Consider the following 21,109-nt stretch of genomic DNA (forward strand, 5'->3'; position numbering starts at 1 on the left):
CCCCCCCCCAAAAAAAAAGAGTGAAAAAATGAAATAAATCAAACTACCTATCAACTAACAAACATTTCCCCACAATAAAATACAATGAAGGGAAAACACCTAAAATGCATGTTTTTTGGGGATGTTTTATATCTTAAAGAAGATGTACCACCAGGACATCCTCTTTAACCTGAACCCACAGATCGAACGGCACCAGCACGGGGAAGCCGATGCCGCGGTTCCCGTGCACGGCGCTGTTCTATGCACCGGAACCGTCCGATGCTTACGCACTGGAGGTAGGCTGGCCCGCCCCCAGTGGGAGGAAATTCCCTCTCCTGTATGACGCGGCTCCCTTAGAATGAATGGAGCCGCGTCATAGAGGGGAGGGAATTCCCTCCCACTGGAGGCGGGCCGGCCGGCCTCCAGTGCTTGAGGCTTCCCCGTGCCGGCGCCGTTCGATCCATCGGTTCAGGTTAAAGAGGACGTACCTGGTGGTACATCCTCTTTAAAGAGTCACTGTCATATTTTTTTTTTTTTTGCAGAAATCAATAGTCCAGGCGATTTTAAGAAACTTTGTAATTGGGTTTATTAGCCAAATATGCCATTATCTGCATGTAAAAAGCCTTTTCCCAGGTCCCCCCTCCTTCCTCTTTTCCATCCACTGCAAAAAATCTGAAAATTGTGACTTGTTGCATGAGTCACACTCTGTCTGCTCTAGGGAGAGGGGAGGGGGGAGGAGGAAGGAGGGAGTTAGCCGGCAGCAGAAAGCAGATAACAGAGGATTACAGGCACGGAGCTGGGTGACAGCTGTAGTCTGAGCTCAGACAGGTCAGTGGTGACTGTCCCAGGAGATAACGGGTGAGGTATTTGTAGATTAACTCTTTGTTGTCCCGTTTTGGTCTTTTCCTTAGCTCTCTCCATAGGAGAACAGTGAAGACGGGGGGGGAGGGTCAAACTGATTTTTCATGATAAAAATTCATTTTTCGGATAATAAACCCAATTACAAAGTTTCTTAGGTGGCTTAATATAATTGTTTCATTCATCACTAGGCATATACAGTTTTGTGTGTGTGTGTGTGGGGGGGGGGGGGTTACAAGACTCAAAAGCGAGGCTATCTATACTTTTGCATCCTGGAAAAAAAATGTATGAAATTAGAAATGGACGAAACAGTCACTGTATGACCTTGTTTGGTCCACTGAGATACTGTTCTTCTGATATGCTGGTGTAAACCACAAAAATAGAATAGATTTAAATCTACCATAATTTTGGGAGTGGTCCTAAATAGAATAGACAGAGCTTAAAATGTCCCACAATTTCATTTTTTAAGTGTTAAAAATAATTTGGTTATTATCATGTTATTAATATCAACAGGGCTACAGGCTATGCAGGGACACTATACTTCAATATAAATTAGGATGTGCTGGAATGGGTAGCCTAAAAATTATAATATCAAATCTGCAATAACAATACATGTTTTGTATTCAACAATGTAATCTACAGTTAGCTACACAGTATATTAGAATATACAAGTAAGAGAAACAACTTGTAAGTATCCATAGAAAAATTCATAAGAATTACACTGAACATTGGTTAGAATTGTTAGAATATGTGGGGATATGCCAAGTATGTACAGTAATTTTTAAGACTTTACCTACCTGCATGTGAAACACTTCATCAGAACTTTCGGACTGCCCGGTCAGATTACTAACTTCCGCTGAAGCTTGAGAGGAGAGTGAGGAGGAAGAGTATCTGTTTACCGCTGGGTAACTCAATGGACTGTTCACCAAATAAAACAAAAGCAAAAAGAAGATATAACATTAAAAGCATTGTCACTTGCCACAGATTTCTATGAACTAGATCACAAGGTCCTTGACACTTCAGCAATGAAAAGTACAGTGGATATGGCCATATGATCCCAACTATACAGCAGAACAAGAACTTTCTTGACAAGTCATCAGCAGAATCACCCACTGGCATTTTGTTCCTTATATTACATGAGTAATATAAGGAACAAGAGTCTGTGAAGTGAACGCTAGTGTAGGACCATAGAAGTGAGATGTATGTTGTATTACATGTAGTATGGGTCTGGAATAATTCAGGATGATCGACTTTGCACTTAGCTAACAAGGAAAAAGTTAAAGGGGTTGTCCAGCAAAAAAAAAAAAAAAAATTCTTTCAAATTAACTGGTGTCAGAAACTTATATAGATTTGTAATTTACTTCTATTTTAAAATCTCAAGTCTTCCCATACTTATAAGCTACTATACATCCTTCAGGAAGTGTTGTTTATTTACATTCAGAAACAGTGCTCTCTGCTAACATCTCTGGCCGAGTCAGGAACTGTCCTGAGCAGGAGAGGTTTTCTATGGCAATCTGCTACTGCTCTGGACAGTTCCTGACTCGGGCAGAGATGTCAGCAGAGAGCACTGTGTCTGAATGTAAATAAAACAACACTTCCTGCAGGACATACAACAGTTTATAAGTATGGGAAGACTTGAGATTTTTACATAGAAGTAAATTACAAATCTAGATGATCCAGTTGATTTGATAGAAAATGTTTTATCACTGGACAACCCCTTTAAAAACGTTGTCCAGGACAAATTGAGGTTGCAGGGGTCCGACCTCTGTACCCTCCACTGATATCCGCATTGGGCCATGTCACTCTATTCATTCCTATGGAGCCGATGAAAAGAGCCAAGTACATCACTCTTACGGCATACTATCTCTTTCCATCGCTCCATAGGAATGAATAAAGCTGTGGGTTGTGTGCCAGACCCGCGGCTCTATTCATAACAGAGCCGGAGGGGCCCGATACGGAGATTGGTGGAGGGGATGTAAAGAGGTCAGACCCCCTGTGACCTCCTACTGGACCACGTATTTAAATTTGACATTCTGCAGGCTTCCCTATTATACATACACAGTGGTTAAAAAAAGGATGGTGCAAAAGTAAAGGCCTGTAAGTTAACGTGATCAGTGCTAAATGGACAGCGACTGAAAATAAAAGCAAACCTGGCTTAATTCTGATGGCAACCAATCACAGCACAGGTTTCATCTTCAAGAACCAAAGTGTGACATAAGATGGTGAAAGTGAAGCAAGAAAACCTTTTTGCTTGTTGAAATGTGCTAAATAAATAATATACTTGGTAAATGGATATCACTTTAAACATTTGTAGTGTATAGACAAAACTCAGATAGATCGTGTCTTTTCACATTAATACATTTGAGTTATCTGAATCACTCTATATTTCATGTGGTTTCTTGTGATAAGCTTGTCAAATGATGGATATACTCCGCAAGTCATAATATAACCAATAATCTAGTAACATCACATTCATATTACCTTCGTCTTGGTACCACACGCGCAGCATCTGGACCCATAATGGCTGGGGCTGAGTTTCTAGGGATGCGAGGACTTCCATTGGGGAAGTTTACAGGACTAGGTGGTACACAAGCTGAGAAATCCTATAGCCACAGGAAAAAAAGGTTAGCAAACAATTTAGAATAATCAAGAAAATTATGACCCTATCAGTCTGACTATTAAATGGCAGAAGATATAAAATTTTGCAGTGTAGAAATCATAGTATTTTAATCAAATGCTAAAATATTACTTGTGGTCACACATATTTATGGTGTAGTAACACCCAGCTTGACACCAACTGAGAATTTTTCAGGGTGAGCGGTAATTAAACCTATTAACCAAAAGAGGTCACTGTTGCTTAATTTCTCAAAATCTATAGTAATTTGATACTTGAATTTCACTAGGTCTCAATGTACCTATCATTGATACTACTATACCTGTATTCCCAGGCTCGATTTCAGTACAAAGAACTGGTCCACCATCTTCTTATGCAATGGTCTCATATCTTGAGGCACAAATTTCTCATGAACAGCTAACCCAAATTCTAATATCTGAGCCTGAAAAACATATGAAGACTAAGTACTTAACATGTACAATGACTGTAAAGTCATGGGTAGGAGAACAGTACCACACCACATCACTAGTGCACTTTTAATCCTCCATAGAGGGCAAAATTCTTGGCTGCAGCTGTCTTGTACGAATGTTGAGAAAACAACAGCACTTAATCTTTAGTCAAGTGAAGGACATGTATGAATAATAATGTAAGAGGTTACAAACAGAAGGAGAAAGAAAGCTGCCTCTCATTTTAAGTACAGTATTCTTAAAAGGGGTATTCCTATCTAAACCAATATAAGTATACTTGTAGGTCCCTGCAAGTTAAATATATTTACAAATACATTGATTTAACAAACTTGTCTCCTTCCCCTGACATGCTGCTCTTCTCCTCTCTTTGTTAACAGCCTATTGCCTAGATTACCAACCACCACTCTACATACACCAGGAAAACACCAGGCATATCAGAAGAAGTTTGCAAAATGAAAGTATTTAAAAATTACCTATGTTAGTTGAGGTGGGAGTACTCCTTAAATATATTCAAGAAATGGGTTCACACAGCTCAGAGGTAAACATTTCATTTAAAATGAGAGAGACCTTTCCTTCTTACTTACATATCAGGTACAAGTGCTGTACCATAGAAAATCTAGAATGTTCTTTCTTTCTTGGTGTCAAAATGTATACATTTCTTTAATGTTTATTTTATGGGACACAGAAGGCCATTCTAAACAAGAGCTGACCATGAATTCACAAGTAATAAAGGTGTAGAAAAGTAGAACCTTTTTAGTTTGAGGTTTGCCCTTCGTCCACCCACCTTTATTTTTTTCTTACCTAACTGACTTTATTATCTGTCTTTTGCACACTACCTGTTCTAGCATTAGTTCTCTCAGGCGTGAGATCTTATCTCCATCCTCAGGGTGGTTGAAGATGTACTCCTTCACAAAGAATGCCTATGGAAAAAAAAACATAATACTGTGAGCCTTGGTTATAGTCACAAGCTGTAGACATCATTGACCCAAGGCTTTGAAAACTGTATTCTAACAGGCACTTTATTTTCTAGAATGTCATATGTCCTGCGTAGAAAATCTGTAGTTAACGTACAGGTAAACCACATATTAGAAACTGTGTGCGTATGTGTGTGTGTGTGTGTGTGTGTGCGTGTGTGCGTGTGTTATACTAGATTAGGCAAAGTATAAAACATTGATGGACATTTTAGGTTAACTTGAAAAAAGTTCAAATGAAAGTTAATTATTTTACCTCTTGATACCTTGAAACTCCTCCATTTACTGCAGCATCAATAACCCCATTCAGGCACATTGTCAGAGGATTTATATTCTGCATCTGCCTTGTCTGACACTGACTGATAAGAGTTCTCAGTTGCTGATTCTTATTTTCTAAGACCTCAATTGCATTTTCAAGTGGGCTCATCTCCACCTAGGAAATTGGGCAGAAACATTTTAAGTAGTGCTTTAAATATTACAGATACTGTATGATAATTTTTTTAAAAAGCAAATGTACCAATTAGCCTTGCAAATCTTTTGCCCGGTGGCACGGCCTATTTTTCAAACTGCAATTGGTGCCCCCCAAGTCCCTCTCTGGCTTGTCATCGAGGGGAGGGGATTTGGTTATACTGGGGGCAATAGGCCCCCTGCAGTGCATTGAGCGGGCAAAAGTGTACATGAAGGAAACTGCGCCGATCACAGGAACCAGGTGGCATTTTGAAAAAAGGACCACGGCACCGGGATCTCTGTGCTGACACCAACAGGGTAGTGTGAAATTTAAAAAATATACATAAAATGGTACATTTGCTTTAATAAAAGTATTATTGGTGTCCAGTGTGAAAGTATGAACACTGGTATAGTGTGAAAAAGTAATCTGTGGTTTTAATTATGATGACACATGTGGATATACATGTAACAAGTTAAACACTACAGTAAGCAAAGTGTCTCAAATGCTTAACAGGTCAGAAATTTATATCAACTTATGATAATAGCATATAACTCCAGCAGTGGACTGGCACACAAGAGGGCCACATAAACCTTTGGTTGGCCTTGACAGCTGTGCAGTAGGGCAGCCCTGGGAATCCAGGATACCCGTCCTGGATACCCAGGTGAGAATACTACTTCATTCACATAAAATTGATAGAGCAACACTGACGATGCTGGGACATCTGGTGTAAGTGGTGTGTGACAGAGATGCTGCTTGAGCTGGAAATCCCCAGCATGTTGTCGAAAGAGAGAAGAGGAGAGAGTGCATGCTAAGAGAAGGGTAGTGATGGATTAGTAAAGTTTTATTTTTATGAGGGCTGCACAAAGGGGCCTAGTATTGTATAAGGGCTGCACACAGGGGCCTAATACTATATGGTGGGCTCCACAAAGGGAGTCATCAACTATATAAAGGCTGCACAGAGGAGCCTTATACCACAAAGGAACCGCACAGAGGGGCCTAATACCATATGGGAACTGTGTAGAGACCCCAAATACTATATGGGAGTAGCACAGAGGGGCCCAATATTGTATGGGAGCTGTACAGAGGGACCTAATACCATATGGGAACTGCACAGCGGGGCCTAATGAAATATGAGAGATGCAGACAGGGACCTAAAACTATATGGGAGCTGCACACACGGGTCAAATAGTATATTGGGACTTCATATTGGTGCCTAGTGCTATATGAGAGCCAAATACAATATGGGGACCACACAGAGAGGGCTAATACTATATGAGATCTGAACAGGGAGCACTAATAAAATATGAGAGCTGCACAGAGGGACATTTGTAAGTTTTTATTCCCCAGCCCACATTTTGAAACTCCGGACTAGTGGTACTGTGCATCTGGGGAGGAAGGGACATATCATTACCTATGCATATATGTATATGCATAAGCAGTAGCGGTCTTGGGCACCAAGCATCCCACGCAATTGCGTGGGCCCCCCAACATAGAGGGGGGCCCCGCTCTGGTGCCCAAGACCGCTGCTCCGCTGCTGTGATCTTAACGAGCACACATAGTTACAGGCAGCAGCGGCACTGACAGGGTGAGAGCAATTGGCTCCCTCCTTGTCAGTCACTCTTGTGGGCGCAGGAAGTGTTTCCCTGCGGTCACAAGAGACCGCTCTGTATCCCTGGTGTCGGCGCTCTACAGGAGTCACTGGAGAGAAGCCTCTTGTGACCGCAGGGAAAACAATTCCCGCGGCCACAAGAGTGAAGACAAGAGGAGACGGTCGGACCCAGGTGAGTGTAAGTGTTTTTTTTTTTTTTGTGTTATATACTATATGGGAGGGGGAGCACATAGCGGGGGGTCTATATAAATGTGGGGGAGCACACAGCGGGGGTCTATATAAACGGGGGGGGGGTGCACAGGGTGGCTATAAAAACGGGGGGCCTCACAGGGAGTCTATATACTTATGGAAGAGCACAGGGGATCTATATAAAAGGGGGAGCACACAGGGGGGCTGTATAACAGAGGGAGCATACAGGGGGCCTATATAAACGGGGGGGAGAGCACACAGGGGGTTATATAATGGGGGGAGCACACAGGGGGTCTATATAAACAGAGGGAACACACAGGGGGCTATAGACTACTGGGGGGCGCACAGGGGGCTATATAAAAGAGGGGTAGCACACGGGGGTATATACAACTGGGGGGAGCACACAGGGGGTATATACAATTGGGGGCAGCACAGGGGGCTATGTATAACTGGTGCAGCACACAGGGTATCTATATATAACTGGGGCAGCACACAGGGGTCTATATATAACTGGGGAAGCACACAAGGGGGTCTATATACTACTGGGGCAGCACACAGGGATCTATATATAACTGGGGGAGCACACAGGGGTCTGTATACTACTGGGGGCAGCACACAAGGAGTATATAATACTGGGGGATACACACAAGCGGTATATACTACTGCAGCAGCGCACAGCGGTCGATATTACATTGGGACTGCACAGAGGTGCCTATATACCTTACTACTATACTGGGGCACAGAACATACCTAATTATTAATTGGGAGAACAGGGACACCTTAAATCTGTGGGGGCACAGAGTGTAACTACTATAGAGGGGTACAGGGGACCTAACTACTGTATGTGTTGGAGCCTAAAATATTTCTCTGACAGATTTTTGAGAGAGGATTCACAGCCGGAAGAAGACTTTAAGGTGGCCCAGGCTGGATGGAGAGAGAAAGAAAGAAGTAAAAGATGCTGATCAGAGAAGACGCCCCCTGTGTGTGAGTGACTGGATGTATCTGCACTCTGTTATAGGCTTGTAGTGATAGTGGTCATAGTGTAGCAGTATTATGTAATGACATCATTGGTGATATCTTTCTGTTTTGTTCAGAGGAGTTTTGAGGCAATATGTAATCTCTGTATGGTGGTAGGAGGGTTATAAGAGGACTACTGGGGGGGGGGGGGACGCATGTCGAGAGGGGGGGCCCGGACACGACTTAGCTTGGGGCCTCAGAAATGCTAAGACCACCCCTGTGCATAAGTGGTAATGAACATGCCGATGGGAGGGGCTGGAGAAAGCTGCTAATTTACATATTTTGTTTTGAAACTTGTACCCAAAAATGGAACAATGGGTCCAGAGACAAAGATAATCTCTGGAATAATCATAACTTCCCCTACAGGTACCTCCAGGTTTGTATCTACGAACCTGCTGTTATTTTCTCTTTTAGGGTACAAACACACACGGCTTATACGCTGCGTATTTACTGCTGCGATACGCAGCAGATTAGATCTAAATAACTGAACACAGTATCAAATCTGCTGCCTATCTGCTGCGTATCTGCTGCGTATCTGCGGTGAGTGTTTGTACCCTTAGGGTAACGGTCATTTCAAACAACTTTGAAGAAATCAATAGTATAAGTGATTATTAGAAACCTTTAACACTGGGATGGGGAACCTTCGGCCCTCCAGCTGTTGCAAAACTATGATTGCCATTGTGATTCCCATGATGGGAATCGTTGTGCAGTTTTGCAACAGCTGAACAGCTGAAGATTCCCCATCACTGCTTTAACAGATGTCATTAGGCAAAAAAGCTTCACTTCTGTACTGACAAGACTGTTTACCTCATATAAAAAGACCCCTATCAAAGTGCCACATGGGCAAATTATCTTAAAAGGGTTTCTGCTACTTTCTCATGAATCCTAGTTTTGCCTAGTCTTGGTTTTTTGAGCCATTAGTACTGATGTGTGTGATGGATAGGGTAATTTTGGCAGACTGTTCTTAATTTTCAGCATTTAAAGTGTCACGGTCATGAAAAATTGTTATGCAGAAATCAATAGTCCAGGCGATTTTAAGAAACTTTGTCATTGGGTTTATTAGCCGAAAAATTAATTTTTATCATGAAAAAAGCAGTTTGAAGCTCTCCCCCCTGTCTTCCTTGTTCTCCTATGGAGAGAGCTAAATAAAACCCCAAAACAGGACAACAAAGAGTTAATCTACAAATACATCACTGGCTATCTCCTCTGACAGTCACCACTGACCTCTCTGAGCTCTGACTACATCTGTCACCCAGCTCAGTGCCTGTAATCCTTTGTTATCTGCTTTCTGCTGTCGGCTAACTCCCTCCTTCCTTCTCCCCCCTCCCCTCTCTATAGACCAGACTGGGTACGTCTGATGCAACAAGTCACCATTTCCTGATTTTCCGCAGTGAATGGAAAAGAGGAAGGAAGGGGGGGGCCCTGGGAAGAGGCTTTTTGAATGCAGATAATGGTATATTTGGCTAATAAACCTAATTACAAAGTTTCTTAAAATCGCCTGGACTATTGATTTGTACAAAAAAATAAATAAATAAATACGACAGTGACTCTCTAAAGATAATCACCATTTCTGCATTTCTTACTAAACTGTGATGGAACTTATACACGAAAATGTAGCCTTGTTTCCATGGTACTGTTCTACATATGTGATATGGGTGATTAATAACCATGTCCCTTACATAGACACCATAATTTAAAAACTTTTCTGTGAGTTTAGATACCATAAAATTATCACTAGGCTACTAAGGAATAACCGTGCACTTGTGATTGGGACCACTACAAAGCATGCATTGCTTTCATAATGTATGCTCCAAATAATGTCCCTTTCAAAATAAGGGGGAAGGAAACAAAATCTACTGCAGCTGGCAGTGGATAGTTTAATAACAACTCTTATACATCACTATCCATAGACTGGGAAACAACAGCAAGCCTCACTGTGCACTTCCAGAAATGCAGCCTGCAAATTAAGGTCACAGACACTAGGCTTTTGTTTGTTTGTTTGTTTGTTTGTAGAGGCTTGGGAAAAAAAGAGACTGGCATAAGAAATTCTCAAAATGCCGGAAAAATGGCAAAGTGGCAATCTATGATTTTCAGTATTTCTAGATTTATATATACAATAGAAAAATGCCCCATAGATATTATGCGCTGTACACAATGTATAAATGTATAATTTTTTTCTCCAAAAATACATACTGGAAATAAAGGGGGAAATTTATTAAATGCTGCACCACTTGGTTTATGCAAAATAGGAATAGGGGTATCAAGTGGGAAGAGTTAGAGCTTTTCTGGGTTTTTATTTACAAAATGTGAAAGGGGAGGATTTAAACTTTTATTATGGGATGGGATTCTTTTATTAATTATTATTTTATTTTTTTTAAGACAATAACTTGAAGTCCCCCTGGGTCTGCATGATGACTGCACTTATCTCTCATAGAGATCAATGCAGTACATATACACTGCTTTGATATGAGATCAGTGATTATCCTACTGGCATGGCTTAGGTGTCATTGTCAGGTGTGCATGAATGGTCTTGTTTGACATAGACAAGTTGGCAAAGTTGCTATTTTATTACAGTGATGAGTGGACATTTTATTTTTATGCAAGTGTTAATATAATTCCTGTTATGCAGCAACAACTGTAATGTAGTAAGAAAATAAACAAATAAGCAATTGTTTTATGTAAATTAGTGTATCACAGCTTTCCTCAGGGTTCTGTGCTCCTCTACTGCCCTTACTTGGCAGGCTATGAGGGCAGATGACATCACTTCATGTACACGCCCACAGAGTTTACATGAACTGCAGATAAGGTGAGCAGAGAAAGTACTGCTGACAAAGCAAAAGATTAAAAAAATGAATCATAAAAAAAGGAAGGATCATAGACACTACACAAATTAGTCTCCATGTATTTTTGTAAGACACTTGATGACAGATACACTTTAAAGTGTATTTAAAGGGGTATTCCAGGAAAAATGAACTTTTTCCCTATCCACAGGATAGGGGAAAAGTAAGAGATCGCGGGGGTCCAACCTCTGAACCCCCGCCACCCTCCATAACGGGCCCCGGCTTCTGTATTATGAATAGAGCCGTGGGTATGTTATGTGACCCACGGCTCTATTCATTGCTAAAGAGCCAAGTACGCCGGAGGAGCGCTGTTTTTGGCTTTTTCCATTGATTCATAGGAATGAATAGAGCCGCAGGTACCCACGGCTCTATTCATAATACAGAAGCCGGGGTCCGATGCAGGGATCGGCGGGGGGTTCAGAGGTCGTACCCCCCACGCTCTCCTACTTTTCCCCTATTCTGTGGATAGGGGAAAAGTTTATTTTTTCTGGAATACCTCAAGGACAGAAAGCCTGTGAGCCCTGTTTAAATGGAGTAGTGGCTGGACATGCATGCTGCCACTTCATTGAACACTATGGGCCTGATAAAGATAGCTGAATGTTATACTCTGCTACCTTATTGGACTCAGACCTAATTATTATCAAAATATATCAGACTGTGTGATTAGGCAACATATTAAACTAACCAATTTTAACAAGGAATAAGCATACTCCAACTTACCACTTCACGTTTTTCAACTTCAAACCATCGTGAAATACCAGGCAGGCTTTGCACTAGTGTCAGAGCTGTTCTCTCTACCCAGAGACTCTTAAAATAAAAAAAAATATTTTTCATCAAATTAGATTTGAATAATAACTCAATTGGACAGAGCAGGCAACCAGTCATTTATTTACATTGGGAATATATGAAACTTGCCAGAAACTGGCAGAGACCAAGTACATTAGTACTGTGGAGGCTCTGGAAAGTGGAGTATATAGTCTATTTTATTTTTATGCCTGCTTTAGCTTAATATAATTTTTTACTAACCAGACAACCCCTTTAAAATACCATTTACACATTATAGTGCTACTTACACATCTGAACGCTTAAAGGTTTAATAAAAGGATAGTAACTGTTTAAAGGGAAACTAACAGCAGGTTAGAAGAATGTAACCTGGTGTTATATTCCCATAGCTGCACAGAATGCTGAGAATGAAGGGGATTTTCTTACCTTCATTCAATGCCTTTTCCCTGAATGTTCACTTTAATCAACGTGTAAATGAGGTGGTTTGGTGCAAGGGGGTGGTGACTACCGCCTTCAGTGCACTGATCACACCACCTCATGAACATCATCTTGTGCTATGTAGTAATGAGAGGCAGGTTGCAACAACAATATTCATGAGGCGAGTGGATTGATGCACTGAGAGTGCTAGTCCCACCCCCACTGCACGAAACCACCTAATTTATATATGGATTAAAGTGAAGATTTAGCAAAAACTGTGCTGATAATGAAGATAAGAAACCCTTTGAAATAGATTCTCTCACTATGGTGCAAAAATATTTTTCCTATAGCTCTTTGTTATTGTATTGGGCTAGCCTTACCTCCCTGCGTGCATCAATGAGCCTTGGGTATCCATTATGTTGTCCACCAGTTAAAACATTTTAACAAGATCTGTCATTTTGAGGGTGCTTTGACCAGCAAATATCCCTGACAACAAAATGTGCCCCTTATAAAAGTTGTTTAGATTTAGAAGTGTCCTTTTTCTAACATACCAACTTCATGAAGTAACCGTTCACTTGCTGCCTAGTATAAAGCTCATCTTTTGATGACAAGATACTTACTGTTATTCACTTGATTATATATTTTATTAGCTTTTAAAACAGTAATGTTTTTTGTTAACGTTACATTAAATCTTTTGCACAGTCCTGTGAAAAGATAGGAACCTATCTTTAGCACTGAAAAATCTCCAGAGGACAAAAGTCCTTTCAAGGGATCCACTTCCCCATTTTCATCCGGATGATAAACGTCTAGATGTAATTGAAAGCTCTCTCTCTCTCTCTGTACTGAGAATATTCAAATGCAAAGTAGTCATTTCTACTAACACAAAATTCCTTGTGTTAAATAGCAGTAATAGGAAATGTGTAAAGGAGGAAATGTGTAAAGAAAAAAAAATGTCACCTCCTATGCACTCTGCACATTCTTAAGGATACAAGCCTGCTAAACATTACACTGTATGTACCAGGAAACTGGAGCATAGTTTGCGGATGCACATTTTACCTTGAATTCATTTTCTTTGTCCTTTGTGCCCTTATGGAAAGGTCTGTCATACCGAAACCTCCAAATGTGATTCACTTTGTAAAAGCTTTTGATATTATCAGGAATACCCTCCCTCTGCAGAACCTCTTGACTTTCAGGAATTGGAGTGACTGCATAAATTTGTAAATCTAGACACAGAGTCAAGGTTATTCCAGAAGAAGCAACGCAAAACAAATTAAAATGCAATTCCTTTTAACACATTTAACATGTAATAAAGTATAAGCACAAAATAATATATAGGAAATTAAATGATTGAAGAGCTTGAGGAAACATTTACACTTCAATAAAAATGATCTTGTGGTGTATAATTAAAGTTCTCTCTCTCTCCCTCTCTATATAGATTCAAAACATGCTGGGGGGGGGGAGGCATCAGGAGGAAAGAAATGTGTCTACTGTAACTATAGTAATAATTTTTTATACAAAAAAATTTTAAGGTAAAGGGGTACTCTGGGCAACAGGGTTTTGTTTTATCGCTATGGCCAGGGAGGGGGTGGATGGAGGCAACAATGTCAACTTACCTCCCCTGTTCCAGTGCTGAGTCCCACATCGCACGGCTCCGGTCTGTGGTGCCGGCCACTGACTGGTCAGTGACATGGCTTGAGACGTGATGTTTCCAGCCCGACCCACTATTCAGTAGAAGAGGCAGGATCCAGCTACAGCTGCTGAATGGCTGAGCATGCAGGACACATCACGTCTCAAGCCATGTCACAGACTAGTCAGCGGCCGGCACCACAGACCGAAGCCGTGCGATGTGGGACCAAGCACTGGTACAGGGGAGGTAAGTGGATGTTGTTGCCTCTATCCACCCCCTCCCTGGCTATAGTGGAAAAAAAAACTTCTTGTCTGGAGTACCCCTTTAATTTTAATAATTACAAAACATGAAGTCACCCCTTAACAGAAACAAAATAATATTTAGCTACCACCACCAATTAAAATCAATACAACAGCTGTTAACCAGGAAACATTATGTTATAATACCATGTGTTTTTGTAAAACTAGAAATAAATTCTACTTGCAGATGAGAAAGAAATAAAATGTGATTTTAATATAATTACAGTACACCTAGCATAAATAAGGTGGTCTGTTGAAAGGATACACTGGGCTTCTGCCTGGAAGATAGTTTCATCAGGCTGGTTGGCATGCTGCATTGCAATAGCATGGGGAAATTCTGTAAGCATGCGCTGCTGGAAAGCTTCCAGTCTTTCATAGTCATGGCCTCGACAAACAAATTCTTTATTCTGGTGGGGAGATAACTTGAGTCATTACCATTCCAATTTATCAACTGTATCTTGTTCCAGAACATGACTATACAGGTAATAACAAAAATGAAACAGTGATCACATTCTATAAAGAGTTTGTTCAGATTCTGCTAAAACAATGTGGCTAACTATACTAGTACAGAAGACCTAAATGTGTCCTCATCTCAGGAGAAGCCTGTGTATTTCCTAGAAGTAGTGTTCTACCAGTCTTAATTAGCTGGTTGTGTGTTTGTGTCAGTTTAATGACTAGTGGGAATTTGGGAACAATAAGAGGATGGTTATGGAATCTTGTTCTGGTTTCCTAAAAAAAAATGCAGTACCTTTATGAAGATTGTGTAATAAACCTTTCTCCTGAAATCAGATACAGCTCTGTGTTTGTACATATAGGGGGAGATTTAAGAGTGTAAAATTTAGATTGGTGCAAACTGCCCACAACAACCAATCACAGCTCAGCTTCCAGCTCTGTTGAAAGAAAAGAGGAGCTGTGATTGGTTGCTGTGGCCAGTTTGCACCAGTCTAAATTTTACACGCTTAAATCTCTCCCATAGTGCACTGGTTTTATTTTACTTCTGAGTTGGGCCTGTGTCTATACACCTGCGGTCCATCTTGGTCTGAGCTGGAGGAATACATTGTATGTCTCAGTCTGCCAGACAGGAGTTAAGTGAATATGTTGTGCATCACTATTTAACTCTTTTGGGACCAGACACAAAGCAGTAGCCAGTCCCAGTGAAGAAGGAGACAAATGGCAATGCACAGCATTACATGATCACTAGAAGCTGCAGTGCAGAGGAAGGATACCAGGCCATACTGCCAGGAGCAGGCGGGGATGGGGTTGCCCAGGTTTAAGACCTTAAGGACCCATGAAGTACCAGTACGCCATGGGAGCCTGTCACTTAAGGACCCATGATGTCCTTAAGGACCCAATGATCAGTGTCACTAATCAAATGTAAAAATGTTTAGGTCTGTAAAGATTGCAGCTTAACAGTCTAGTCTAGGAGTTGTGCATTGCCACTCAGCTCCTTACTTGCTGGGTCAGGTGCAAAGATCTCAGCTGTGTAGAAACAAATAAAGTTTGCCAACACTACTGGTCCCAGAACAACCTGCATGTAACACAGAGATCCACACATGCACTCAGTCCCAGACCAAGGGTGCTAAGCCATAAAATCCAGAGAAGTCCTTGTCAGGGGCAAAAGGGAAGCAGCTTTTGCTGCGAAACATCTGTAATCTGATGCTGCATTCCGGTTGATGTGATGAGTTGGTCTACAATAAATGTTGTTTGGATTTGTATCCTGGTGGGTGCCGTCGGCTTTGTGTTTTCTATGCATTTTGCAATCAGCTGGTGTGAAGCTTTTTTGTATCTGCCACCTGGCTCCAGTTATATTTGCCTGTATGGGGAAATGCAAATGAGGTACATAGTGCCATCATCAGAGCACGGTACGAGTCCTACTGCGCAGGCTTATTTACTCAGGCTCATGATAGAGGTGGGGCTGAGAGAGAGACTGGAGATGTGTCTGAAAACATAAGGCACGTGTGTGTGTGTGGGGGGGGGGGGGGGGGGGAGGAAATATCTTTGAATTGCTTGAGTTGGGCCTGCCTCCAGTGCACAACGTACCTAATTTGCAGCCAAATATAATGGGAATCAGGTGTCTTCAAAAAAAAAAGTTCAGCACCAACAGGGTGGCATGTAAATCTTATTATTGGTCATAAGATGGTACATTTGCTTTATATTCATAGTTACTGAGAAAACTTACCCTTAAAAAAAATGGGAATTTCTTCCCATAGAACCCAACCCTAAAGAACTCTGGCTCCAGGCGCTGTTGGTCCATTATTTTATCATAGAGAGATGCCTCCATCATCTGTACAAATAAAGAAAATATGCTTTTATCAAGTCAGTCACCACGACACTCATCTTACATCAACGGTGATCGCTATTTGCTTTACGCATATACAAAAGACCTGCAATGGGTGGAGGCTGTACAGCTTCCTAGTAAGGAGCAGCCTGTGCCACCAAGGCTCTATCACAAGCCATACGTATGGAACTATTTTTTCATAGAAGCAGTACCTCAAATATACATGATTTGCTGGTGCAAGCCATTTTTTTCTGTAACATTTAAATGCTTGGAGCAGCATGACATAATGGTTTGCCATAGTGTACAGTGTCTTGCCACACAATGATGTACCAATACATCATGGTGATTACATGGGCTCAGGAGCAAAGAGCATGGAATCACCGACAGGAGCAGTCTGTCACAGCTGCACTCTCATTAAAGCTACGAAGACCAGATAGGCAGAGGCTAGGAATTGCTAGGGTGAGTACTGCTTCTTTCTCTTCATTTTTAACCCATCCCCTTTAATTCACTAATGTCAGTTACCCTCATTTTACTGAGATTCCTGTAGTCATAATAGTTTTCATATTGCTCAGCAAGTTTCCTGCAAAGTATTATTCCATTTTCCCAACACTGTGAAGAGAGAAAAAAAAGGTGAAAAGTGACAAAACACGGTATGAACCATTATTAGCATATTCTCATCACAGAGTATGCTATTTTTAATATGGTTGTTTATTTTATTTAGAATCTAGACACATTTGACATTTTACATATGTTAGTAGTTAATTTATCTTATTGCACTAAGCTTCAGTGAACAATCTTCATTAATCTCTCATTTTCAGACCAACCAATGATTTGGGGTTTGCAACCTCTTCAGATTCAAATTAGACTCCTGTGGGTGTGACCTTCCCAGTAATACATGATGTGAATACAGAATACTTTCACTAGGTCCGCAGACACTCATGCTGCCGGTGTATACAATTCTATTGTAGGTTTTCTCCACTATCAATACTTGTGTAACCTCTTCCCCCTCCCCTATAGATGGGTGCTTTCCTCCATCACTAATGCAATTTACTCTCTACTGAGGACTACTGATATCTCTACCACTACATAACTGTTAGAGGAGAGAGAGTTAAAAAAAGACAGAGCAGTTGACTCACCACTTAGCTAAAAGCAGCCCAGATCTATGGCAGAAGCAGCAACAGCACAGCCAGAACTTAAAGGGGCATTTTGGTATCAATAACAGTTTTTAAATAAGCCATTCCAGACATATAACTTACTAATTTAGCGGTTGTCACTAAAAGTACTGGCTTCAGCATGTTTTGCTTGATTTACCACAGACAGAAAGTTGAAAATAAAAGAACTATACAATGAGGTATTATCTACAGCTTCCTGACTCCTGCCTCTATCCAGTGATAATGAATCATCCTCTGATGTAACAGAAGGCCTGATTAGCTCATCCAGCCTACAACACCATCTCTCTATCATATATACATATAGCTTCACTCGGACATTTATGAAGAGTGAGGTATGTTACAGTGTGCTGTCTTGTGCTGAATGATGCTAAAGAAAGAGCAGACAGCGAGTGAATGCAGCCGGGGCTGGAACCTCACTGAAACAATAGTCTGCTGTTAAAGGAGATGTTCTGCAACAATTCTTGGCTGGGAACTGATGGAGGTTATTGGAGAGGCGCTCATTACTGAAAAGTGCTGGATTAATATTCATGGTGAGAGGCGAGACAGACTGGTACAGTCCCTGTGCACTAAAGCTTCATTTACATATGAATTCAACTGAAAATTTACCAAAAATGTGATTGAGGATGAAGGTAAGAAAATTACCCTCAGAGTTCCATGTGCAATGGAAACATAACAGGTTCGAGTCTTCTAACCTACTGCTAGTTTCCCTTTAGGCCTGGTGGCCAAAATGTAAAGTGCAAAATTTCAGGATTATTTTCATATATACATAGTAAAATGGAAAAAAAAAAAAATAATAATAAAAACCATGATTTAAACAGTATGTCATTTTCTGATAACACATTCTCTTTCATGTCTAATGATAGAATGGTAAGCATAGATTTTTCTTGTATGGTAAGATATGACACCTCAACTCTGTTTATTGTAATGATACTGAGCTGTAATACACTACAAAAACTGAGGACACATGCTCTCTTTCTTTTTAAAGAAAGCTACCATATTTTTCTAATCCTAGATAACTCCTTCAAGAAAAATAATTTTAACTTTTACGACTTGCACCTTTATTAAATATAGGTGGCATGACCACCATCCACTGCTACTATTCAGGTGTGGAAAGAGTATGCGTGCTCTGGCCACATCAATTGGGAGGAGGATGAATGTATAAATAGGAGTAGTTTTCTTATCGGGGATGGCGGTGCACAGTAATATCCACAATGCTCCAAACAGGTAATTTGCAAATTTATATTATTGCCAATATCTCAGGTAAGGTAAAATGAAAATAATTAAGGTGGTGTTGTGATCAGTGTCACCAGGGATGGTCCATAATACTAAAAGATTAAAGGGAATGTCCAGGCTTAGAAACACATGGCTGCTTTCTTCCAGAAACAACATGACTCTTGTCCGTAGTTTAGGTGTGGGTGTGAATGGAGCTAAACTTTAATATCACACACAACCTGAGGACAGAGGTGGTGCTGTTTTTGCAAGAAAGAAGCTACGCTTCTTCTAATCTTGGATACTCCTTTTAATACAGGCTCCCCTGGCAACACATTCCCCTTAAATCATTTTCACTCATCCCCCCCCATAAAAAAAAAAAATGCCTTTTTTACTGTAAAAAGTGTGATGAGTGCAGGGGATAAATATATATTTATGTCTGCACAGAATACATTGTTGCTAGGAAATGCATAGCTGGGATGTGAATACATTCTGAGCTGTGTACCTTGCCAGAACAGTCTGCAGAGGGAATATGAATCACTGAGCTGGAGAAGCTAATTATGAACACTGGAAATCATTTCAAAGCATAAGGGGAAGCCTCGGCTGGCAGTTCACTAACAGCACAATAAAGCTAGGCTAACTTCTAGAATACAGAATGCATCTGGAAAGTCTTCATACCCTTTTACCTTTTGCTAAATAGAAAAAAACAAAATCAGGTCTTCCTCCATCATTCTACAAAGTGAAAACAGTGTGTTATAAATCCTATAAGACCCTTTGCTCAGCACTTAATTGAAGCACTTTCACCAGCGATTCTAGCCTCCAGTGTTCTTGGGTATGATGCCGCAATGTTTGCACACCTGAATTTTTCTCAGCAGATTCTCTCACGCTCTGTCAGGTTGGACGTGGACTGTCAGTGGACGCCATTTTCAGGTCTAGATTTTCGAGGGAGTTCAAGTAAGGGCTATAAACTAGGCTGCTTGAGGACATTCACAGAATTGTCCCTAAGCCACTCCTGTGCTGTCTATGTGCTGAGGGTCATTGTCTTGTGGGAAGGCAAACCTTTTCCCAGTCTAAGGTTAAGAGCAATCTATATCAGTTTTTGATTAAGAATATAGAATACTGCATTCTTTATTCAGCTTTCACTTAACACCAGTTGGCTTAAGATTTACCAGTCCCTCTGTCCCACTTAAAACCACCCTCCAACAGCATAATGCTGTCATCACCATGCTTTACTGTAGGTATGGTACTTGGCGGGTAATGAGCAGTGTCTGGTTGCTATAGACATGACACTTTGGGCCCTATTATACAGATCGATAAACAGCCAAATCAGGCCAATTCAGCTGATTATTGCTTCAAGAGAACCATCAACTGATGAAACGATGAAAAGATCCAGATCTAAAATCATCAAGTGCGCATCGCTACATGCAATAGCAATGCACAGCTTACGGCTGATTAATGTAGAGTAAAATAAAAAAGTATTAACTTACTGTACTATGTTCCTCGGTGTCAGCAGCTCTGCCTTCTGTTCTGGTCTCTGCACTGACAGGTCGCTGCCGCTCAGCCAAACATTGGCTGAGACAGGCCCCGGGCAGTAATTGACTGAGCGACTAGCGGCTTGTCTTGGCCGGTGACCGGAACTGTAGGTAGAGCTGCAGATACTGGGGAAAGCCTTTGAGGATATCGAGGAAAGTGATAAGATGAGTTAATACTTTATTATTTTACATTAAGGCAAGGGCTGCACAGACATCGCTAATGATTTCCGTGCAGCCCTTGCTACCCGATACTACACCCATGTAATTGCTCAGTAAACAAGCGCCGATCTAGCAGATCAGCGCTTGTTTATTTTATGATTGGACAGTGTAATAGGCCAAAACATTAAATCTTAATTTCACCAGACCAAAGAATCCTGTGGGCTTTCATGTGTCTTTTACAGAGCAAAGGCTTCTTTCTGGTCAGTCTGCCATAAAGACCAGATTGGTGGACTTCTGCAGTGATGGTTGGCCTTCTGGAAATTTCTCCCATTTGCATACAGGATCTTTGGACCTTTGACAGAGTGACTATTGAGTTCTTGTTCACCTGTGTTACCAAGGCCTTAGTTTGTTAGGGCAGCCAGCTCTAGGAAAAGTTGTTCCATATTTTTTTACATTTAATTATGGAACATTCAATGCAGCAGAAACGTTTTTATGTACCCCACTCCTGAACTGTGTCTCTACACAATCCCGTCTCTGAGCTCTACAGGCGGCTCTTTCCCCCTCATGGCTTAGTTTTTGCTCTAATATGCATAGCTGTGATACCTTATATATAGAGAGGGCAAATCAACAAAAGTTACCTC

The 21,109-nt window shown here is 41.0% G+C and overlaps 1 protein-coding gene across 1 annotated transcript in view; it reads right to left on the reverse strand.

The window, feature by feature from the left end:
• The window catches only part of DOCK4 (dedicator of cytokinesis 4), a 271,626-nt gene that overhangs the window by 13,444 nt on the left and 237,073 nt on the right, over positions 1–21,109 (reverse strand). Inside the window, exons 37-46 of the mRNA XM_069976155.1 lie at positions 16,919–17,005; positions 16,298–16,402; positions 14,384–14,525; positions 13,249–13,415; positions 11,713–11,799; positions 5,146–5,322; positions 4,755–4,838; positions 3,774–3,893; positions 3,319–3,440; positions 1,635–1,755 (exon numbers count right to left, since the gene is read on the reverse strand). Of these exons, the coding sequence (XP_069832256.1) occupies positions 1,635–1,755; positions 3,319–3,440; positions 3,774–3,893; positions 4,755–4,838; positions 5,146–5,322; positions 11,713–11,799; positions 13,249–13,415; positions 14,384–14,525; positions 16,298–16,402; positions 16,919–17,005 (1,212 nt within the window). The remainder of the gene's footprint in view (positions 1–1,634; positions 1,756–3,318; positions 3,441–3,773; positions 3,894–4,754; positions 4,839–5,145; positions 5,323–11,712; positions 11,800–13,248; positions 13,416–14,383; positions 14,526–16,297; positions 16,403–16,918; positions 17,006–21,109) is intronic.

The sequence above is a fragment of the Dendropsophus ebraccatus genome, chromosome 1 (assembly GCF_027789765.1).
Source record: "Dendropsophus ebraccatus isolate aDenEbr1 chromosome 1, aDenEbr1.pat, whole genome shotgun sequence".
Taxonomy (NCBI): Eukaryota; Metazoa; Chordata; class Amphibia; order Anura; family Hylidae; genus Dendropsophus; species Dendropsophus ebraccatus.